Source organism: Tilletiaria anomala (genome assembly GCF_000711695.1).
Source record: "Tilletiaria anomala UBC 951 chromosome Unknown K437scaffold_8, whole genome shotgun sequence".
Taxonomy (NCBI): Eukaryota; Fungi; Basidiomycota; class Exobasidiomycetes; order Georgefischeriales; family Tilletiariaceae; genus Tilletiaria; species Tilletiaria anomala.
The window spans coordinates 43,106-59,746 of NW_013547014.1; the positions used below are offsets into that span (position 1 = coordinate 43,106).

Sequence of the window (16,641 nt, forward strand, 5' to 3'; positions counted from 1 at the left end):
CGTTTCGCGCAGACGCCGGCGGGGTGTCTGAAGAATGAGTCCGTGATTGAGAGGAGGCCCGGCCCCTCTTTCTCCCACTGCCCAAGCCTCCCCCCACAGTAGTGTCGCCCCATCGCGCATCGCGTGGCCAGTCACAACTCTCCGCATCCTATATCTCCCGTTACACAACGCGTGAACATAACACCTCCGCCCCCCCGCAAATCGTCGAGGGACCTCCCGCCAGCCTCTCTTGCGCCACTCGTTCCACCTTCTTACATCGGCGACGCATTGCATTTGCTCGTGCTTCAACGTAGAGGGAGAGAGAGGTGCTAGTGCGTTGACGACCCAGGAGCCAAGTCGTAGAGGGACGGATCTGTGGCCCTCTGTGCACCCGCGTCTCCGCGCTTGCGACATCCTTTCCCCCGCCACCGCCCTTGGCAGGCCCGCTGGGAATATCACTCGTTCAGCGTGGCCCAACTGCATACAGCTTGCTAGCTGACGGAAAACAGGGGACAGCGCCGTGGAGGGGGCGAGCGGGCGAGCTTGTCGAGCTCTTCGATCAGGTTTCTACATCATCACTGGCTTGGCCATCAGCAGCATTCATCATTCATATAGCCTTGTTTACCAGGACGACACTAGCTGGCACGCAACCAAGCGGCGGAGCCGGCCGATATCCGACGCTCTGGGCAGGATCTACGACGTGCGTTGCGTGACCACATTCAATCGCAAACTGTCTTTGGCCTCGCTCCCTTCCCCGAGCGCCGGAATCGACGGAGGCAATCGCAACCGCACTCGCACTTTCACGACCCAAGCCATCGTCTCTCTTATTTGTCATTACTCAATATAACTCAAGCATACCACAGCGTCCAACGCAACGTAACACACATAACCCCCACGCGAGCGACGACGGCAACGAACGACCACCCTGCCACGTTAATCTCTCATTGAACGACTGTTAGGGGTACAGACTCAAGTCCTGTGATTCGACGCCTGCAACTTAACTTTTATACTTGGCCCCAGATCATATAGCAAAGACGCACCATACACGTCATCGTGTTGTCTATAATAACAGACCTTTGACACCATGGCCGGTTCCGAGAAGGAAAGGCACTCCTCGGGTCATACCTCGCACAAGCTCTCACATGCTTTCCGCACCTGGTTTCGAGATGTGAGTGATCATTGTGCTTACTGCATGCTATCGCGGCCCGGTACTGACAGAGCGTCTTTGCTGTATATATACTCGCAGACCGAGGAGGACGGGACGCCACTGCTTCCGCATCAGCTGTCGCAAAAGTACAATGTCCGGCCAAAGATTCTGGGGCAAGGCTCCTTTGCGGTCGTCAAACTAGTCGCGGACAAACAGACAGGCGAACAGCGTGCGCTGAAGATTATCGCCAAGAAGCCCCTCAAGGACAATAACGAAAAGATGCTCAAGGAGGAGATCAACATCCTGGGGAAAGTCGATCATCCCAATATCCTCAAGATGCATGACCTTTACGAGACCAAAGAGGGTGTCTTCATCGTCACGGACTACTGCGAGGGTGGCGAGCTATTCGACCGGCTCGTCGAAAAGGTGCATTTCAACGAGCTTGATGCGCGGCATGTCGTCAAGCAGATCTTCAGCGGCGTCGAATACCTGCACAAGATAGGCATTATCCATCGCGATCTCAAGCCAGAAAATATCCTACTCAAAGACAAGGCAGACCCGAGCGATATTGTCATCTCCGATTTCGGGCTCTCGCGCTTCATTCCCGCGGACGGACTACTGATGACCGCATGCGGGTCACCGCAGTACGTCTCACCGGAAGTTCTCCTGGGCAAAGGCTACGGCCCTGCCGTTGACATCTGGTCCTCGGGCGTCATCACATATTGCCTCCTGGCCGGCTACACACCCTTCTATGGTGAGGACCAGCCGTCGCTGTTCCGGCAGATTGTCGAGATGCGCGTTGAGTTCGAGCCGAAGTACTGGTCCGAAATCAGTGACATCGCCAAGGATTTCATCTGCAAGTGTCTCTGTCCCGCGGAGAAGCGCCTGACGGCCGCGCAGGCGCTGCAGCACCCCTGGCTCACCAACTTGCCTGAGCTACATGACGAGAAGGCCGAGCGCGGTGCATGTCTCAAGGAGTGTGCCAAGCGTCACGGTGAAAAGGCCGCGGCGAAGAAGAAGCTTGGACGCGCCATCACGGCGATGGAAGTCGTCGCGTATCTAAACAAGCTCCACTCGCTGCGTGAGGGACACCACGAGGTGCTCCCAAGTGAGAGCCTTGAGAACTTACGTGGCATTGTTGACTCGATCAAGCGCCATCGCCGCGGGCCTAGCCTGCCACATGGCGACGACGAGATAGACGAGCTGGATGAGATGGTCGAGAAGGCCAAGGCGCAGGTGCACGTGCAGCAGGAACAGGGCTACCACGGGGCGTTACCGCCTGCGCATGATAGTGGTGCCGGCCGCGCAAGTAGAGCTATGCAGGGCGTGGAACGTGATGAGACGCACGCGACGCTTTCACCCGACGAAGCGTCAATTGGGGCAAAGGCGCCGGGAAGCAAAGGCGGCAGCGGTATGATGGGCGTCGATCTGGTCGTCATGTCCGTGCTCATGCCGGAAGGCTGGCCATCCTTGCCAAAAGAGACCAAAGACGGTGAGGCAATCAGCAGCGCCGCGAGCACGAGCAGTGGAAAGGACGGCAGCAATGTGAACGCCGAGCGCGACAGCGAGCCGGTACCTGCCCCCGCGCCTGCGCCGATGATGCAAGCTGAGCTCCCCGCCTCTGCCGCCAAAGCACTGTCCATGGTCGCGGCTGAGTCAGGGCTCGCTGATGGGCCGAATGGAGACGATAGCGTGGAGGCTGCCTCTGTGACAAGCAGCAGTCCTGCGCAGTCTACCGTCACGCTCAAGCCTTCGAATGCGCAAAAGTCAAAGCAGCAGTTGTCTGTCTCTGCGCCTCTTGACAACAGGAGGAGAAGTACCGAGACGGCAGAGGAGAGACTAAAGCGCCAAGAGAAGCATCCACAGCGGCACGGCTCTTACACCCCGCGTGAGACCTCCACCTCGACCAAAGCGGCGCTGAACACGCTTCTCGAGCCGTACAAGAAGGGTAATCTGCCATCCTCTGCGCGCCTCGATCCGACCGTGCCAACTCGCCAACCGACCAAGATCACGCTCTCCAACGCCTGGCGGTACCTCCCGTTCATCGTCCATCAAGGTGTCTCTATCGGCTCGGCTCTCGCTTCGCATGCCTTCTACGGCCCCCCAAAGAAGAGCTGGGGAGTCGAGCTGAGCGTTTTCACCAAGATCTTGCGCGACTGCGCGCAGTACTCCGAGTTTGCGACGATCCAAGGTCTTCAGCAATTCTTCGATCTCGGCAGCTTCTTGCCCATGCCCAAGGATGGCCTCATAACGCCCGTCACCTTCCGCGTCAATAAGCGCGGGCTCAAGGGTTTCCTTGCTGAGGCTGACGCCGCGGAGGATGGCACGCGCGAGATCACCGGCGAGTGGGTCGTCGGCAAGCATACATGGAAGCGCCTGCAAGCCGAATGGCGGAGCAAGCAGGAAAAAGGCCGTGAGCGCGTCATCCTCTACTTCCACGGCGGCGCCTACTTTGTCATGTCCGCCGCCACGCATCGTCCGCTGACGATCGCGCTGAGCAAGTACACCGACTGTCGCGTCTTCGGCATCAACTATCGCCTCGCGCCTGATACCAAGTTCCCAGGCGCGCTGCACGACTGTGTGTCGAGCTACTTCAGGCTGGTCGATGAGCTTGGCATCCCGCCAAACAACATCGTACTCGGCGCCGATAGTGCTGGTGGCGGGTTGGCCATGGCTACGATGCTCTACCTGCGCGATCATGGCTATCCGTTGCCGTCCGGCGCGATGCTTTTCAGCGTGAGTGTGACCTCTCCCAGTGTTCGCTTCTTTTCACACTCGTTGGCTGATAGTCATGGTTACCTTTGTCTGCATAGCCCTGGGTCGATTTGACCATGTCCTGCGACTCGTGGGATACTAACGCACAGTACGACTACCTGCCCCGTCCCGCGCCTGGCGACCACATGAATCCGGTCACTGCCTACTTGGGACAGAATATTGACAAATACCTCACCCACCCGTATGCCAGCCGTGAGTTTTAGACAGCTTTAGCGCAAATCAGCTTGGGCGTCTAGCTGACTGTTATGTTTGACTGCTTCACGATGCAGCTCTTTTCGGAGACATGAAGGGCCTTCCACCGCTGCTGATTCAATGCGGAGATGCCGAGGTGCTCCGTGATGAAGGTACGCTGTTGGCCCACAAAGCTTCCATGGCAGGCGTGTCTGTCCGGCATGAGATGTACGAGGACTGCGTGCACGTCTTCCAAGCATTCCTCTTCCTTGATGCCTCTCGCAAGGCACTGCAGAGCGCGCGGCACTTTGTTCGCACTGCGCTTGACCGGCGCGGACGCACGCGCTCGCACGTCAGCGACAAGGTGCGCAAGGAGATTGATAGGGAGATGCGCGTCAACATGTCTACCGCTAAGGGCGAGCGCGTGGAGCCGCGCACCGGCGAGAAGGAAGGGCCCGTGACGAGTGTTAGCGACCCTGAGGATCGCGATTCGGACCGAGACGATGAGCAGTGGGAGCTTGACCACGAGGCCGCGGCGGAGAGCAGCAGTGCAGGTACTGGCCCCAGCGTGGGTGCTGCAGCAGGTCGGGCTGCGCGTCGCGCGTTCGGCATGGCCGAGAAGGCTTTCGGCATCGACAATCAGGCGGTCACGGACATGACGAGCCGTGGCGCAGGGCAACACGATGCACGCCGTTCCTCGCCTCGGCCGGAGCCGCAGTGCAGTCGAACCCAGCCGTCATCGCCAGTCACCCACAGGACTCTATACCCGTTCCAAGCCGGTGCAGGTGCAGGAAAGGGCCCAGCAGCGGGGACCGCACCGCCTTCAACGGATTCCTCACGCCATCGTCATACCTCTTCGTCTTCTTCCTCGTCCATGTCCGCAACATACATGCGCCGCGCGACGCCGTCCATGTCTCTAGAGGAAGCGCGCGCATCCGCGTCCGCGGGCATTCGGGCGCAGCATCTGCACGGATCCAAAGGGCATCATGCAGCAGGCAAATTCCTCGAGGGCAAAGTTCCGCCTGTCATCTCCAAGCCTCGGCTGAGCACGCGCAGCACCAGCAACCTTGCGCTTGACCAGCTTGTCAAGAGCTTCGAGAGGGAGCCGGCTGTAAAGACTGCCAGGTGGACGGCAGATTGAGTCAAAATCAGCTGGCGTTTGCATGTGGCTTTGCAGGATCCGCGGCGCGAACAGAGATTAAGCAGGAAACGTAATACAAGAACGTCATGTATTGTAGCGGACCGTTTTCCTGGCTCCATGCGCATTAGACTGTCCTAACTTGTCCTATCCACACTCATGCCACTGGATGTCGGAGTTACTTTCTGACCAGTTGGTGAAAGTTGCAGCAAATTGAAGAGCTTAATGTCGTGGGCACTCTTTGTGTGGTGATAGCTCGTCTGTGAGCCCTGGCCCTGACCTGGACACCCGAGTGTGCGCAAACAGACATACACGCGACAGGGATGCTGACTACCCACAGAAGAGCACACGTCGTGTGCCAAAGAATGTTCCGTAAACGCTGAAATGCGACAGGAGTTCAAGAACCGCTGACACAATCCTTCGCGCGCTGCAGGAGGGCCTGCTGTTCTGCATCCTTAAAGTGCACATCTCCGCAGCGACCTTGCTCGACGAGTTTCAACGACCTTTATGGTGGGCCGCATCTGTTGCCCCACTCCACCTCTTCGACACTTTCTGTGTGCCGATCAGGTCGGCTCACGTGACGTTCCCTTTACCGCCGCTGGCGAGTGCTCACGAGCACATCATGCATATCAATATTCAGCCTTCAGGCGAACCCTTGAGGTTCCTTGAGAGAGCCACCAGGCCCTTTCGGCAGATGTAACACCACCGTCATCGAACAAAAACTTTAAGAATGTCTGTAATCCCTTTTTCAAGCATCACGAGCGTCTTGCTGGCGCTGCTCGTCGGGGGCGCTGTAGAGGCTGCATGAATGACCTCTGCTGGTACGTCGATCGATAGATGGATTTGTCGGATCTGCAGCTTCCGTGCTGATTTCCGCACAAGCAAGGTCAGCCACGCGTCCGACTAAGGGGGTGCCAGGATGACATGATCATACACGTACCTATCCGAAGCGCCATTGGTAGCGCCAAGTCAGCAGATGTGCGGAAAAGGGAGGATCCTTGCGCTTGGGAGGGTGCGCTTGATGGAGTGGGAGCGCTTGCCATGGCGATCGCCCATTCTGATGCGACGGCTCCTGCTGGAAGGCGTTTGTAGTCTTCTCCTCCGTCCACATTTCCACTGGCTGAAAAATTGTTCCCTTCGGGAACGTCCCGACCGGCTGCCTTTAGCGCTGCCTTTAGCTCTTCATCTTCCTCCTCATCCACGTTGGCGGCGTCTGTCTTCAATTGGAGGCACTGACTTGATTGTGTGTCTGATTCTGCCACAGTCTGCTTTCTCGCAAGCAGCGAGGCGACCTCTTCGTCCTGTCCACTTGCTGGCAAACCGGCCCAGACTTGGAAGGAGTCTTGCATGTGCAAAACCTGTACTGCGAACACCTGTGGGATCGGCGAGAATGGTGCGCCGCTAGGGATGTGCACTAGGTGGGAGGTTGTGGTGAACCGTGAAGCGTCTGGCGCCGGGGGCGCAGATGGTTGCGTTGACATGCTGGGCCAGGGCAGGTACTTGAAAAGGCACAGGGCTGGGAGGGGGAAGTAGGGATGCTGAACGGCTTGCTACCCTCGAAGGTGTTCTGATATAAATAACGAATGCGTTCCTCAACACCTTGGGGCCTGACCAGGTAATATGCTATCAAATGTACTTGCTATTGCACAAATGCCATCCACTCGATTTTCGAGTAAGCTCGGTGCAACAGTCGACGCGCTTTAAATAAAGCAAGCCGCGGCACATTTGATGTTCGCAACCATTTAACCCTAACCCTGAAAATACAGAACCTGAACGAAGCATATTCTGCAAAAAGCCTTCGGATAGGAAGGGGTACCAATTGGCCCTCGTTTGAAGCAGAATCAAAGAGATAGCCTATAAATAGGACGTCCAGACTCGATGGGCGCCATACCGCAAAATAACGATAACATTCTAAAGAGGTACTCCCTTCTCAGTGACAACTTCGACTGCTTGCTTAAAGTCGGCTTTACCGGCATGTTGCACTGAGGGGCAGAATTGAAATCTTGCCCAAAATAGCGGAATAGTGCCCAAATCCCCGGATTTGCGGAAATGCTGCTTAAAATCGCAATTTTGAGGAAATCGAAGCCCTTATTCACAATCTAGCGACCATCAACTTCTTGGAACGTGATCCTTGCATTTCTTGTTGTCCAGAGGGAAATATAGGTCAGGGCAGGCCTAAATAGATCAGCACAGACCAACAAGGGTGCCGCTCCCTTCTGTGGCACGCCAAATTGTGCAGAAGCCATGTCCTTCCGCCCACTTCCAGCGGCTCCCGCCGCAACGGCGGCTCCAGGCCACGATGGCCCCTCCGGTGCATCTGATGCTGGCGATGATGGCGGGCGCAGCGACACGTTGCGCATCGAGATGCTCGGTGCTGGACAAGAAGTGGGGAGAAGCTGCTGTGTGCTGACGTATAAGGGCAAGACGGTCGTGTGTGACGCTGGCGTACATCCTGCGTATACGGGACTCTCGGCTTTGCCCTTCGTTGACGAGTTAGATTGGAGCACCGTTGATGCACTTCTGATTACGCAGTGAGTTTGGCTGCTGCGCCGGGCATATAAGTTAGATATCGCTGAGCTGAAGATCTGGCTTCATGTACTGGCAGTTTTCATCTCGACCACGCCGCGGCTCTGACATACATCATGGAAAAGACAAACTTCAAAGACGGCAAGGGCAAAGTGTACATGACACACCCAACCAAGGCCGTTTACCGGTTTCTCATGTCGGATTTTGTGCGCATCTCCAATGCTGGCTCGGATGATCAGCTGTTCGACGAAGGAGAAATGCTTGCCTCCTGGCGCCAGATCGAGGCGGTGGACTATCACCAGGAAGTCAACATCTCAGGCGGACTGAGGTTCACACCATATCATGCAGGCCACGTCCTTGGCGCGTGCATGTTCTTTATTGAAATTGCCGGGCTCAGGATCCTCTATACAGGAGACTATAGCAGAGAAGAGGACAGACATCTCGTCCAAGCAGAGGTACCACCTGTTAAACCAGATGTACTCATCTGCGAGAGCACCTACGGCACACAGAGCTTGGGTCCAAGGCTTGAGAAGGAAGCAAGGTTTACAAGTGGGTCTGCATGGGACCCGGATTTTATGTTTGATCTAGCTGACCTGAGAATTATGCTCCTGCTCACAAGATACTGTCCACCAAGTGATCAAACGCGGCGGACGCGCGCTGCTTCCAGTCTTTGTTCTGGGGCGAGCTCAAGAGCTTTTGCTGCTCCTCGATGAATACTGGTCCAAGCACCCGGAATTGCACAACGTGCCGATATATTACGCCTCCTCACTAGCCCAACGTTGCATTCGAATATACCAAACTTACATCCATACCATGAACGACAACATTCGCTCGCGCTTCAACAGGCGAGACAATCCATTTGTGTTCAAGCACATTTCGAATCTGAAGTCGCTGGACAAGTTCGAAGATAAAGGCCCTTGTGTCATGATGGCGAGTCCAGGACTGATGCACAGTGGTGTCAGTCGAGAGCTGCTGGAACGCTGGGCACCCGATCGCAAGAATGCCGTAATCATTACTGGTTACAGCGTCGAGGGCACGCTGGCACGGACGATCCTAAATGAGCCCGAGGAGATCGTCAGCATGTCTGGCCAAAAGATCCCGCGGAGATGTACGGTGGACTACCAATCCTTCTCTGCGCACGTCGATTACGCGCAAAATAGCAAGTTCATTGATGAGGTCAAAGCGAGCCACGTCGTGCTGGTGCATGGAGAGGCGAACACGATGAGCAAGCTCAGAGCGGCGTTGCAGAAACGCTTTAAGGATCGAAAAGAGGATATTAAGGTCCATACTCCTAGGAACTGCGAACCGCTCCATCTGACCTTCAGAGGAGATCGAACTGCCAAGGTGTGTCGGACTGCACATAAAGCTACCTACATGCATATGAAGTGCTCACTTTGATGTCTCACCCTTACTCACAGGTCATTGGCTCGCTAGCGAAGCAACCTCCCGCACCAGACTCGACGCTGACAGGTTTGCTCGTCTCCAAAGACTTTGCATACACCGTGTTGGATCCGTCCGACTTGGCCGACTTTACTGGTCTCAGCATGTCGACCATCATTCAGCGACAACGGCTTGCGTTGCATGTCAGCTGGCCGCTCGTCCTCTGGCATCTCACTGGCATGTTCGGCAAGATCGCTGAGGGTGTGGACCTCGAAGATCATCCAACTGCGCGTGTCATGGACGCCGTGGATGTCAAGCGCACGGGCAAGTACGAGGTCACGATGGAGTGGGTCAGCAGCATTCCAAGTGACATGGTTGCGGACGCTACGGGCGCGCTTTTGTTGGGCATCAGCAGCAGCCGTGCGAGTATCAAGATGACAACCAAGCCACACGCCCATGTGCATGCTGATGGACATGACGATGAGACTAGAGCTGCAGGTGCGAAGGCAGAAGTGGACGAGGTGATGGGAGAATATGATGATGGCGAAGCTGCACCTGCTGCTCCGCATCCTTACAGCGAGGCAGCAGCCGAGGCGCGCAGGTCCGAATCAAACCTGAAGAGTCTCGATGCCGAGTCACCAACTGAAGCCAGAGCTACGTCGGCCAGCAACGGCGGCAACATCAACATGGACTTCGTAACCGCCGCCACAATCTTGGCGCGGACAGAGACGATTGTCGCGTTGCTGGAAGCGCAGATCGGGCCGGTGGAGGAAATGATGGTGGGGGAGTTGAAGCGCGCAAAAGCTGAGCCGGAAGATGCATGTCCTGCTGCCTTTACTTCTCTCGATGGCGGCGGCACTGCAGGGTTTCCAAGAGCAATAGCGACCGGATCTCTGAACGGTAACGGAACCCCTGGCCCCGATCCAGATGTAAGAGACAATTCTGAGGACGGCGCCGCTCCTCCTGCCCAGGATGATGAAGAGGGTCGATATATGGAGCCGCGCGCTGCCGCTCTGGAACCCATCCAGGCTATACGCGGGCCGCCGAGACACGCACTGCTCATTTGGCTTGATGAGGCATGCGCGGCGGTTGAGGTCGAGTCTCTGGTGAGTGTTTGTGCTGTGGATCTGTTTACGCGCTGACGTGTGCTAATTTGAATGTGTCCCTGCCATCCTGTTGGAACTTCACAAAGATGGTCACATCCGCCTCACGGGCCCTTAAGGGACGGGTGGAGCGCTGCATCAAGATGGCGTTGCAAGCGACGATGCCGTTGGCTGACGCTTTCTCACTCGAGGCTCCCCTCCAGACCAACATCTTTGCTCTGCCACCCTCGCAAGTGAAGCAAGGATAGCGAAGGGGAACAAATGAACCGCGCCGAATGATTTAAGGGAGCAGACACTGTAGCTTATTACATTAATTGCATTGTGAAGAACATGATTAACTACAGTTATGCTTTATACACTCGCAGGGTCTCCATGGACACGCACACGATACAGGCAGGTGAAGTCGGAATTGCCATGGTTGCTGGTGATGCGGAAGCGCAGAATGCCAGTCTTGATCCCCAGCGCGCGAATTTCGGCCGGGACGGGGTACGTCTGCGTGGCGCGACTGCCGGGCGAGACGTCGTAGACATAGGAGCCGAGATGTAAATAGTCGTCCGAGGGTGGGGTAGGTATTGGCTGAGCATTGGGCAGCTCGGCTAACTTGCGGAGGTATTCAGCAGCTTTGTGCTTGTCCTCTCCATTCTGCAGCAGGCCCCATACGGTAATATCGCGCGGGGCAGAGGTAATCGAGTCGCTGACGATGCTGCGCGGCGCATGCTCGATGGTGATATCTGAGACGACGATGTTCCGCGAAAGCGCGATGCCAAGTTGCCCGCTGTCGCCAGCGAAGGGCCAGCACATGCCAGGCGCATTATCGTGGTGAATCGCAACGACTGGCGCGCGTCCGCGCACTACGGACGAGTCTGCAGTGCCGGGAATCAACTTGGCGAGCCAGGACCTCGAGGAGCTAAGTTCGTACGTCGGACTTGTTAAACTGGGCAGCACGCGGCCGCCGGCAGAGTAAAGCGCATAGTCTTGGCGGCCGATCATGTCTGCAGAGTACTTCTCAAGTGCAGCGTCGATAAGGGACAGCACGGCTTCGCGACCATCCGTTCCGTCTTGCAGTGTAAGCGGTACGCCTTTGCCATCGTCGAGGATCTTGCCGAGCAGGCTGGAGGAGCCAGCGGAGAGCGAACCGGAAGACTGATACGCATCGCCAATCTTACGGATCTTGTCCCACATTTCGTCTTTGAGACCTTCGAGGTTGTTGTTGAATCGCGCTTCCATCTCTGTCTTGATGACCGTCAGCTCGGAATCAAGCAAGCCGCGGAAGTCCTCTCGGCTGATCAGCGTGCCTTTGGAGGGTTCTCCCTTTGATTGGCGGCTCAGCTCCTCTTGCATAAAGGCACGCAGTGCTTGTTCGTTAGCCTGCCTGAACTGCGACCAAGCTGCGGTGTCACTTGTTCCATCTTGCGGGTCGTCTCGCGCTTTGAGCACCTTCTTGAGCTCGACCCAGAAGGCAGGGTCGATCTGCACATGGCCGCTCTTGGCATCTTTACGGACGGGCATCTGCGTAGGAAGACGCTCGGCGATCTTCTCCATGCGTTTCTCGAGCTCTCCGTACCGCTGCTCTGCCTTGTCGCGTGCGAGATTGAGCTTTGCAAGGTCGCGGCTGTTCCTGTCCAGATCACTTTCGAGCTTGCTGATGCGCTTGCGTATTTCGCTCGCTTCGGTACTGGCGATCGCGTCATTTGCACCTCTTCCAGAGGCCCCTCTCGTGCCAGGGGCCACATTCGACTCGAGCGAGCGCAAAGAAGCGGTGAGCGCTGCAAGCTCATCCTGTAGGTCCTGCTGCTTGAGCCGGAGGCCGTCGATGGTGCGGCTCAACTCGCGCCGTAAGTCCAGGGCTTTTTGCTCCAGTGACTCGATCGTCTTCTGGCTGCTGGTGGAAGCGCGCTCAAGAGCAGCGAGGCGGCTCGACAAGTCCTGACGCGCTCGCGTCAGCTCCGATCGGACACCGCGCATGTCGGCGCCAATGTCGCCTAGGGAGGCTACAGCTGCTTCCAGCTTGCGCAAGCGCGCAATCAGGCCTTGCAATTCCGCGGGCGCAAGGTCCGGATTGCTGAACACGCTGTTACCGCCACCATGATGACGGAAAAGCGAAGATGAAGGTCGGGACGACAATGCTGACAAACCGTCAGGATAGATGAGAGCTGCGAGTAGCAGCAGGATTGCAAAGACCGTCAGGAGCGCGGTAGAAGTGGAAGAAAAGCCGATGACATGTCGCAGAGAATTGAACCATCGCGTATACCGATTTGCTTGACGAGCAGCGGCCCCGCCACGGGCGACACGGCCGCTTGCACTGCAGCCGCCTCGGCGGGCAAGTGCAGAAGCTGGACTCCTCGATTCAGCAGCGTTTTCCGCGTCATCATGAGTACCATTTTCGTCCTCGAGCTCGCTGAGCTCGCTACTTTCTCTATCTTCACCAGCGCCAGCACCGTCGGCCGACTTGCGTCCCTTCCTCCCCTTACCCCTTTTCCTTTTTGTCGACCAGATCTTGCCATCGTCGCGCCCGCCATGATCATGCAAGCCAGCCCCTGCGATCCGACTGCCTCGCGCTTTTCGGCGATGGGTATGCTTGCGGCCGTCTGTCGATCCAACGTCCGAGCCCCGTCCTGCATCTTCGTCCGAGTCTAAGTCTTCCGGATCGGGACGATACGACTGGTTGTCCTTGGACGGACGACTGCGGCGCCGGCGGACACCCCTCGCAGTTCGCTGGCTCGCTTGGCTGTCCAGAGAATTGTCGCCTTCGATCTGCTGCTGCGCGCTTCCGTTGCTATTCACGCACAACTGCCTTTTTGTTTGTGCTTGCGGCTGCAAGCGGGACCCAGTGATGACGGCGGTCCAGGGGCTGCGGAGGGCATCGATCCAGCCTTTGCTGTTGCTGGAGTTGGCGCTATCATGAAGACTGTCGTTGCTTGCGTCAGCGCGGCCATCTTCATCGTCTTGGACCTCCATCTCGCGCGCCATCTCGTCCTCGGCCGCATAATCATAACTGTAGCTCCTGCTCTGACTGTCCTCAGCACCAGTTCCCGCCCCGCTGTCAGGACTCATCATCATCATCATCGATCTGCTCGCCATCGCGTCGCTCTGGGCCGCGACGTTGGCACGGCCCTGCTCTTGCCGTCGGTACAGCGCCATCGGATCGTGCGAGGGCTTCTGTGCGCCACGCAGCAGAGACGAGCTGCTGAGCAAAGCACTGTGGTTGGCATCGGCCGAAGTGTCCGCAGGTCCAGGTCCAGGCGAGGGAGACGCGCGCGGGCGCATGAAGAAGCTGTGCAGACCCCCACCTCCGCTGCCGCCACCGCCGAGTGCGCTGTTCCCAGTGTCTGTACGTGCATGTCGATGCGCCTGTGCATCTCTGCTTTGAGTCGCCTCTGCCACCGCTGGTAGGGACTGAGAGTGTCGCACTTCTTCCCTCTCGTCCTCCTCCTCGACCTCTTCGTCAATCATGCCGCTTCTCAAGCTGTCCCGATGGCCGGAGAATTGTTTCTCGCTGATTTGTGTCTCTTGGTCCGACTCGGCCTTGATCTCCCTGTCTCTGTCACCGGGTTGGCTGCCAGCGTCGCTGAGACGCACCGACCGGCGCGGCCTTCCTGTCTGTGACACTGTTGTGGGGCTTCCGATGAGCGCAGAGCTGAATGCATTGACCGCGCTTCCATGCCCGCTCGTTGCAGTGCCAGAACGACGCGTACGCGATCGATGATTCGCGGCAGGCGCCGCCGTAGCTTCAGCCGTCATGGCCTCCGCGGCCTCTTTTCGTTTGCGCAACTCGGCGTATCGCGCTTTGGCGGGCATGGCATTCCGATCGACTTGCACGGCTCTATCGGCATCCGCTCCTTCGCCACCGACGTCAAAGCTATGCATGGGGCTGTCAACGTCTTGTGGCAGAAAGGCGGCACTTGCGACGCTAGGCGAAAGACTGTCGGATGCCGGTCGGCCGGTGATCTTGTTATTCCGACTGCTGTCATCCGAGGGCGCGCCGTACGCGTATGAAGGCTGCGGGACGGAGAGGTTGACCCACGAGCTGCGCTTCTTAACGTCGCGTCGTTGGCTTTCGCGCGACTCGTCCACAGCCTGGTCTGCTGGATGTGCTGAATGCGCTGTATGTGAGCGGGATGCAGAGTTGGCGTGCGCAGGTGGGCCGGAGGCCTCGCTGCTGTTTGACAGCGGGGCAGATGCGGAAGCCGAGACGGTGCTGCTGGCTCTTTGGCTTGTCGCAGGGTTCGCACGACGCCGCTGCTGTTGCTGCGCTTGCTGCTGACGGCTGGTTGATGAGCCAGATGGTGTGCTAAACATGGCGGCTTGCGTACCGGTAAGCCAATGCTCGAGGCATAGGCAGCTGAGGTGGTTGTTCTACAGGGGAAGCCTTGTCACTGGTGGAAGAGGGGCAACAAAGGGGGAGCCGGCATTTTGTCAGCATACATCATCGCCCTCTGCCGCAACGTCGGACAGAGAAGTATTTGGCTACACTCACCTGACGCGTCAAGCAGTCAGATGCATATAAAAACATGGACCGAATAAAGAGATACGGAGAAGAGATGATCGATGTATGCCGACCAAATGGAGAGCGATGCCGATGCTGATGCTGCTATGAGGAAAAGACCGGGCAACGAGACACAAAGATCCAAGCGCCCTTTGTCAGTTCTCTTTCTCGTGTTCGCCCACCAAAAGTCGCGTGTCGCGACTTGCACGTCGTCGTGCACGACTTGATGATCCGGAGACGTGACTTGAGACGTTCAAGAATCGGCACAGTATGCTGACGGGTGACCAGGGAACGAAGAGAGGAGAGCGCGGGTCAGCGACGACCAAGCAACACACCTTGTTGATGTTCTCCATTAGTCAACCGCCAAACGGGGGTGGAAGGGTTGGAGATATTGTCACGGAGAATGGGATATGCGATGGGATGTGCGGATGGGGTCACGTGACTAGAAGCCAAAGCGAGCTGTCATCTGGTCACATAGTCTGTGTCACGTGGCACACCGGCTATATCTGGGGGAGAAACAGTTTGGCGTGCATTGGTCTGTTTGTATTTGTAAACCAAATGTTTTGCATGTAGTGCTTAGTCTGGAACTATTTTGTCCAATCAGAAACAAATTTAAAATCAGGAATCATTTCAGGTCCAATCACTCCAACTTCACAAAATTTAATTGATCATCATTCGTGTCCACTTGGTATGACGCAGGGGGTGAAAGTCGGTAACACAGTACGAGCAATGCCAAAGCCAAAGAACAGTGTTGAAACTATGCCCTCCAGTCACAAATAGTGGAAAGCTAGGATGGGGTTACATGAAAGGAGGATTGCTCGTACAGGAAACAAAAGTTCTACGCAGTGAGCCTATCACTTTGTTGCTGCCCGTGGTTGAATATCTCTCCGTCTTGCTACGCTATATCTTGTCTTCACGTGAATCATCCCCGTGCTTTATATGCCCGACTGCCGACTCTCTCATATCCTTATAATATCGTCTTACTAATACAAACCACAGTCACAGGCGCTTGACAATGGATCTCCAACCTCTGCCATCCCAATCCCACAATTCAGTATTTCATTCGAGAGAAAGAGATTCAAGTCCCAAAGTTGATTTCAACTTTTGACTGATCTGCGACAAGTAGAGCAAGTACGCTTGGTGACTTTGCGTCCATGCAGATCGTCCCCCGGTGTGATATGCGCACGTCCACAGCACAGAGAGCCTTTTCCTTACCGTTATTTTTCAATTGGCTGTGGACATCACATGTGTGTCATGAGTCGGCGTCGAGCGGACCACCTAATGAAAGAACAAAGGACCAAAGCTCGAGGTTGCTTATAGGTCAGCCATCTACACTGCATATCTCCTTCGAAGCGAGCACATCGCGCAGCTTGCACACGTCCTGCTCGTTCTTCTGTGGACAGATGTGTCGCTACTGCAAGAAACAGGACATAGCGAGAAAGACAAGTTCAGTCCACCGTTCCTTTCGGCACTTGCAGCGGCGTGCGTCGAAGCCGAGCGGGTCACCCCCACCAGCCATTGCTCAACAAGCAGACGCAACCTCCTACGTCGCCAGGCGATTCATCTAGGATATCACTTACCTCTTCGAGCAGAATATCATCACCTGTGGGCAGTGCCCCTAACCCTCAACACATGTGGTGGACCAAGAGCCGTATGCTAATCCAATGCCATCCCCACTGTGACGGCTCGACTGCCTCGAACCACGTTGATGATGCACAGAAGCGGATGGAGCATCGGTGATGCAATACCCAATCCTGCCCCTCATGGCGAATAAAGACATACAGCTCCTTTCACAGCAGTTCCTTAACCTGCGCGTTGTCAAAGCCGTCATGCTGTCCACAGTCCTCTTCCGGGCTGAGTAACTGCTGCTGTGCCGCAAGAAGGGCTGGCATATGCAATGTACTTCTACACGCCGAGCGCATCGGACGAACTCGCC

General features: G+C 56.5%; 4 protein-coding genes across 4 annotated transcripts; 2 read left to right on the forward strand and 2 right to left on the reverse strand.

Annotated features, from left to right (window-relative positions):
- Positions 1-763: 763 nt before the first annotated feature.
- Positions 764-5,586, forward strand: K437DRAFT_173425 (Pkinase-domain-containing protein). Its single transcript, XM_013389977.1, has 4 exons — positions 764-1,147; positions 1,226-3,862; positions 3,940-4,093; positions 4,171-5,586. Exons 1-4 carry the CDS (start codon positions 1,064-1,066, stop codon positions 5,211-5,213), a joined length of 3,918 nt encoding a protein of 1,305 aa, XP_013245431.1. The 5' UTR covers positions 764-1,063; the 3' UTR covers positions 5,214-5,586.
- Positions 5,587-5,918: 332 nt separating this feature from the next.
- K437DRAFT_266448 (uncharacterized protein) lies at positions 5,919-6,691 on the reverse strand (the record flags this gene model as incomplete). The annotated part of the gene is made up of 2 exons (XM_013389978.1): positions 5,919-6,076; positions 6,151-6,691. The coding sequence occupies 2 exons, from the start codon at positions 6,689-6,691 to the stop codon at positions 5,919-5,921; spliced, it is 699 nt and encodes a 232-aa protein (XP_013245432.1).
- Positions 6,692-7,462: 771 nt separating this feature from the next.
- K437DRAFT_231936 (Endoribonuclease YSH1) lies at positions 7,463-10,543 on the forward strand. The gene is made up of 5 exons (XM_013389979.1): positions 7,463-7,741; positions 7,816-8,285; positions 8,356-9,080; positions 9,155-10,222; positions 10,309-10,543. Exons 1-5 carry the CDS (start codon positions 7,575-7,577, stop codon positions 10,465-10,467), a joined length of 2,589 nt encoding a protein of 862 aa, XP_013245433.1. The 5' UTR covers positions 7,463-7,574; the 3' UTR covers positions 10,468-10,543.
- On the reverse strand, positions 10,415-14,739 carry K437DRAFT_173456 (uncharacterized protein). The gene is made up of 2 exons (XM_013389980.1): positions 14,697-14,739; positions 10,415-14,595 (listed from the first exon to the last, which is right to left on the reverse strand). The coding sequence occupies exon 2, from the start codon at positions 14,516-14,518 to the stop codon at positions 10,571-10,573; it is 3,948 nt and encodes a 1,315-aa protein (XP_013245434.1). The 5' UTR covers positions 14,519-14,595; positions 14,697-14,739; the 3' UTR covers positions 10,415-10,570.
- Positions 14,740-16,641: the final 1,902 nt, after the last annotated feature.

What these genes read in the sequence shown, in the direction of transcription:
- K437DRAFT_231936 (XM_013389979.1), top strand. Translation starts at nt 7,575, where the DNA reads ATGCTCGGTGCTGGACAAGAAGTGGGGAGAAGCTGCTGTGTGCTGACG. An exon ending in GATGCACTTCTGATTACGCA is followed by an intron (nt 7,742 to 7,815) that starts GTGAGTTTGGCT and finishes ATGTACTGGCAG; the next exon opens with TTTTCATCTCGACCACGCCG. An exon ending in CGGTTGAGGTCGAGTCTCTG is followed by an intron (nt 10,223 to 10,308) that starts GTGAGTGTTTGT and finishes AACTTCACAAAG; the next exon opens with ATGGTCACATCCGCCTCACG.
- K437DRAFT_173456 (XM_013389980.1), bottom strand. Translation starts at nt 14,518, where the DNA reads ATGTTTAGCACACCATCTGGCTCATCAACCAGCCGTCAGCAGCAAGCG.
- K437DRAFT_173425 (XM_013389977.1), top strand. Translation starts at nt 1,064, where the DNA reads ATGGCCGGTTCCGAGAAGGAAAGGCACTCCTCGGGTCATACCTCGCAC. An exon ending in CCGGCGCGATGCTTTTCAGC is followed by an intron (nt 3,863 to 3,939) that starts GTGAGTGTGACC and finishes TTGTCTGCATAG; the next exon opens with CCCTGGGTCGATTTGACCAT. An exon ending in CACCCACCCGTATGCCAGCC is followed by an intron (nt 4,094 to 4,170) that starts GTGAGTTTTAGA and finishes TTCACGATGCAG; the next exon opens with CTCTTTTCGGAGACATGAAG.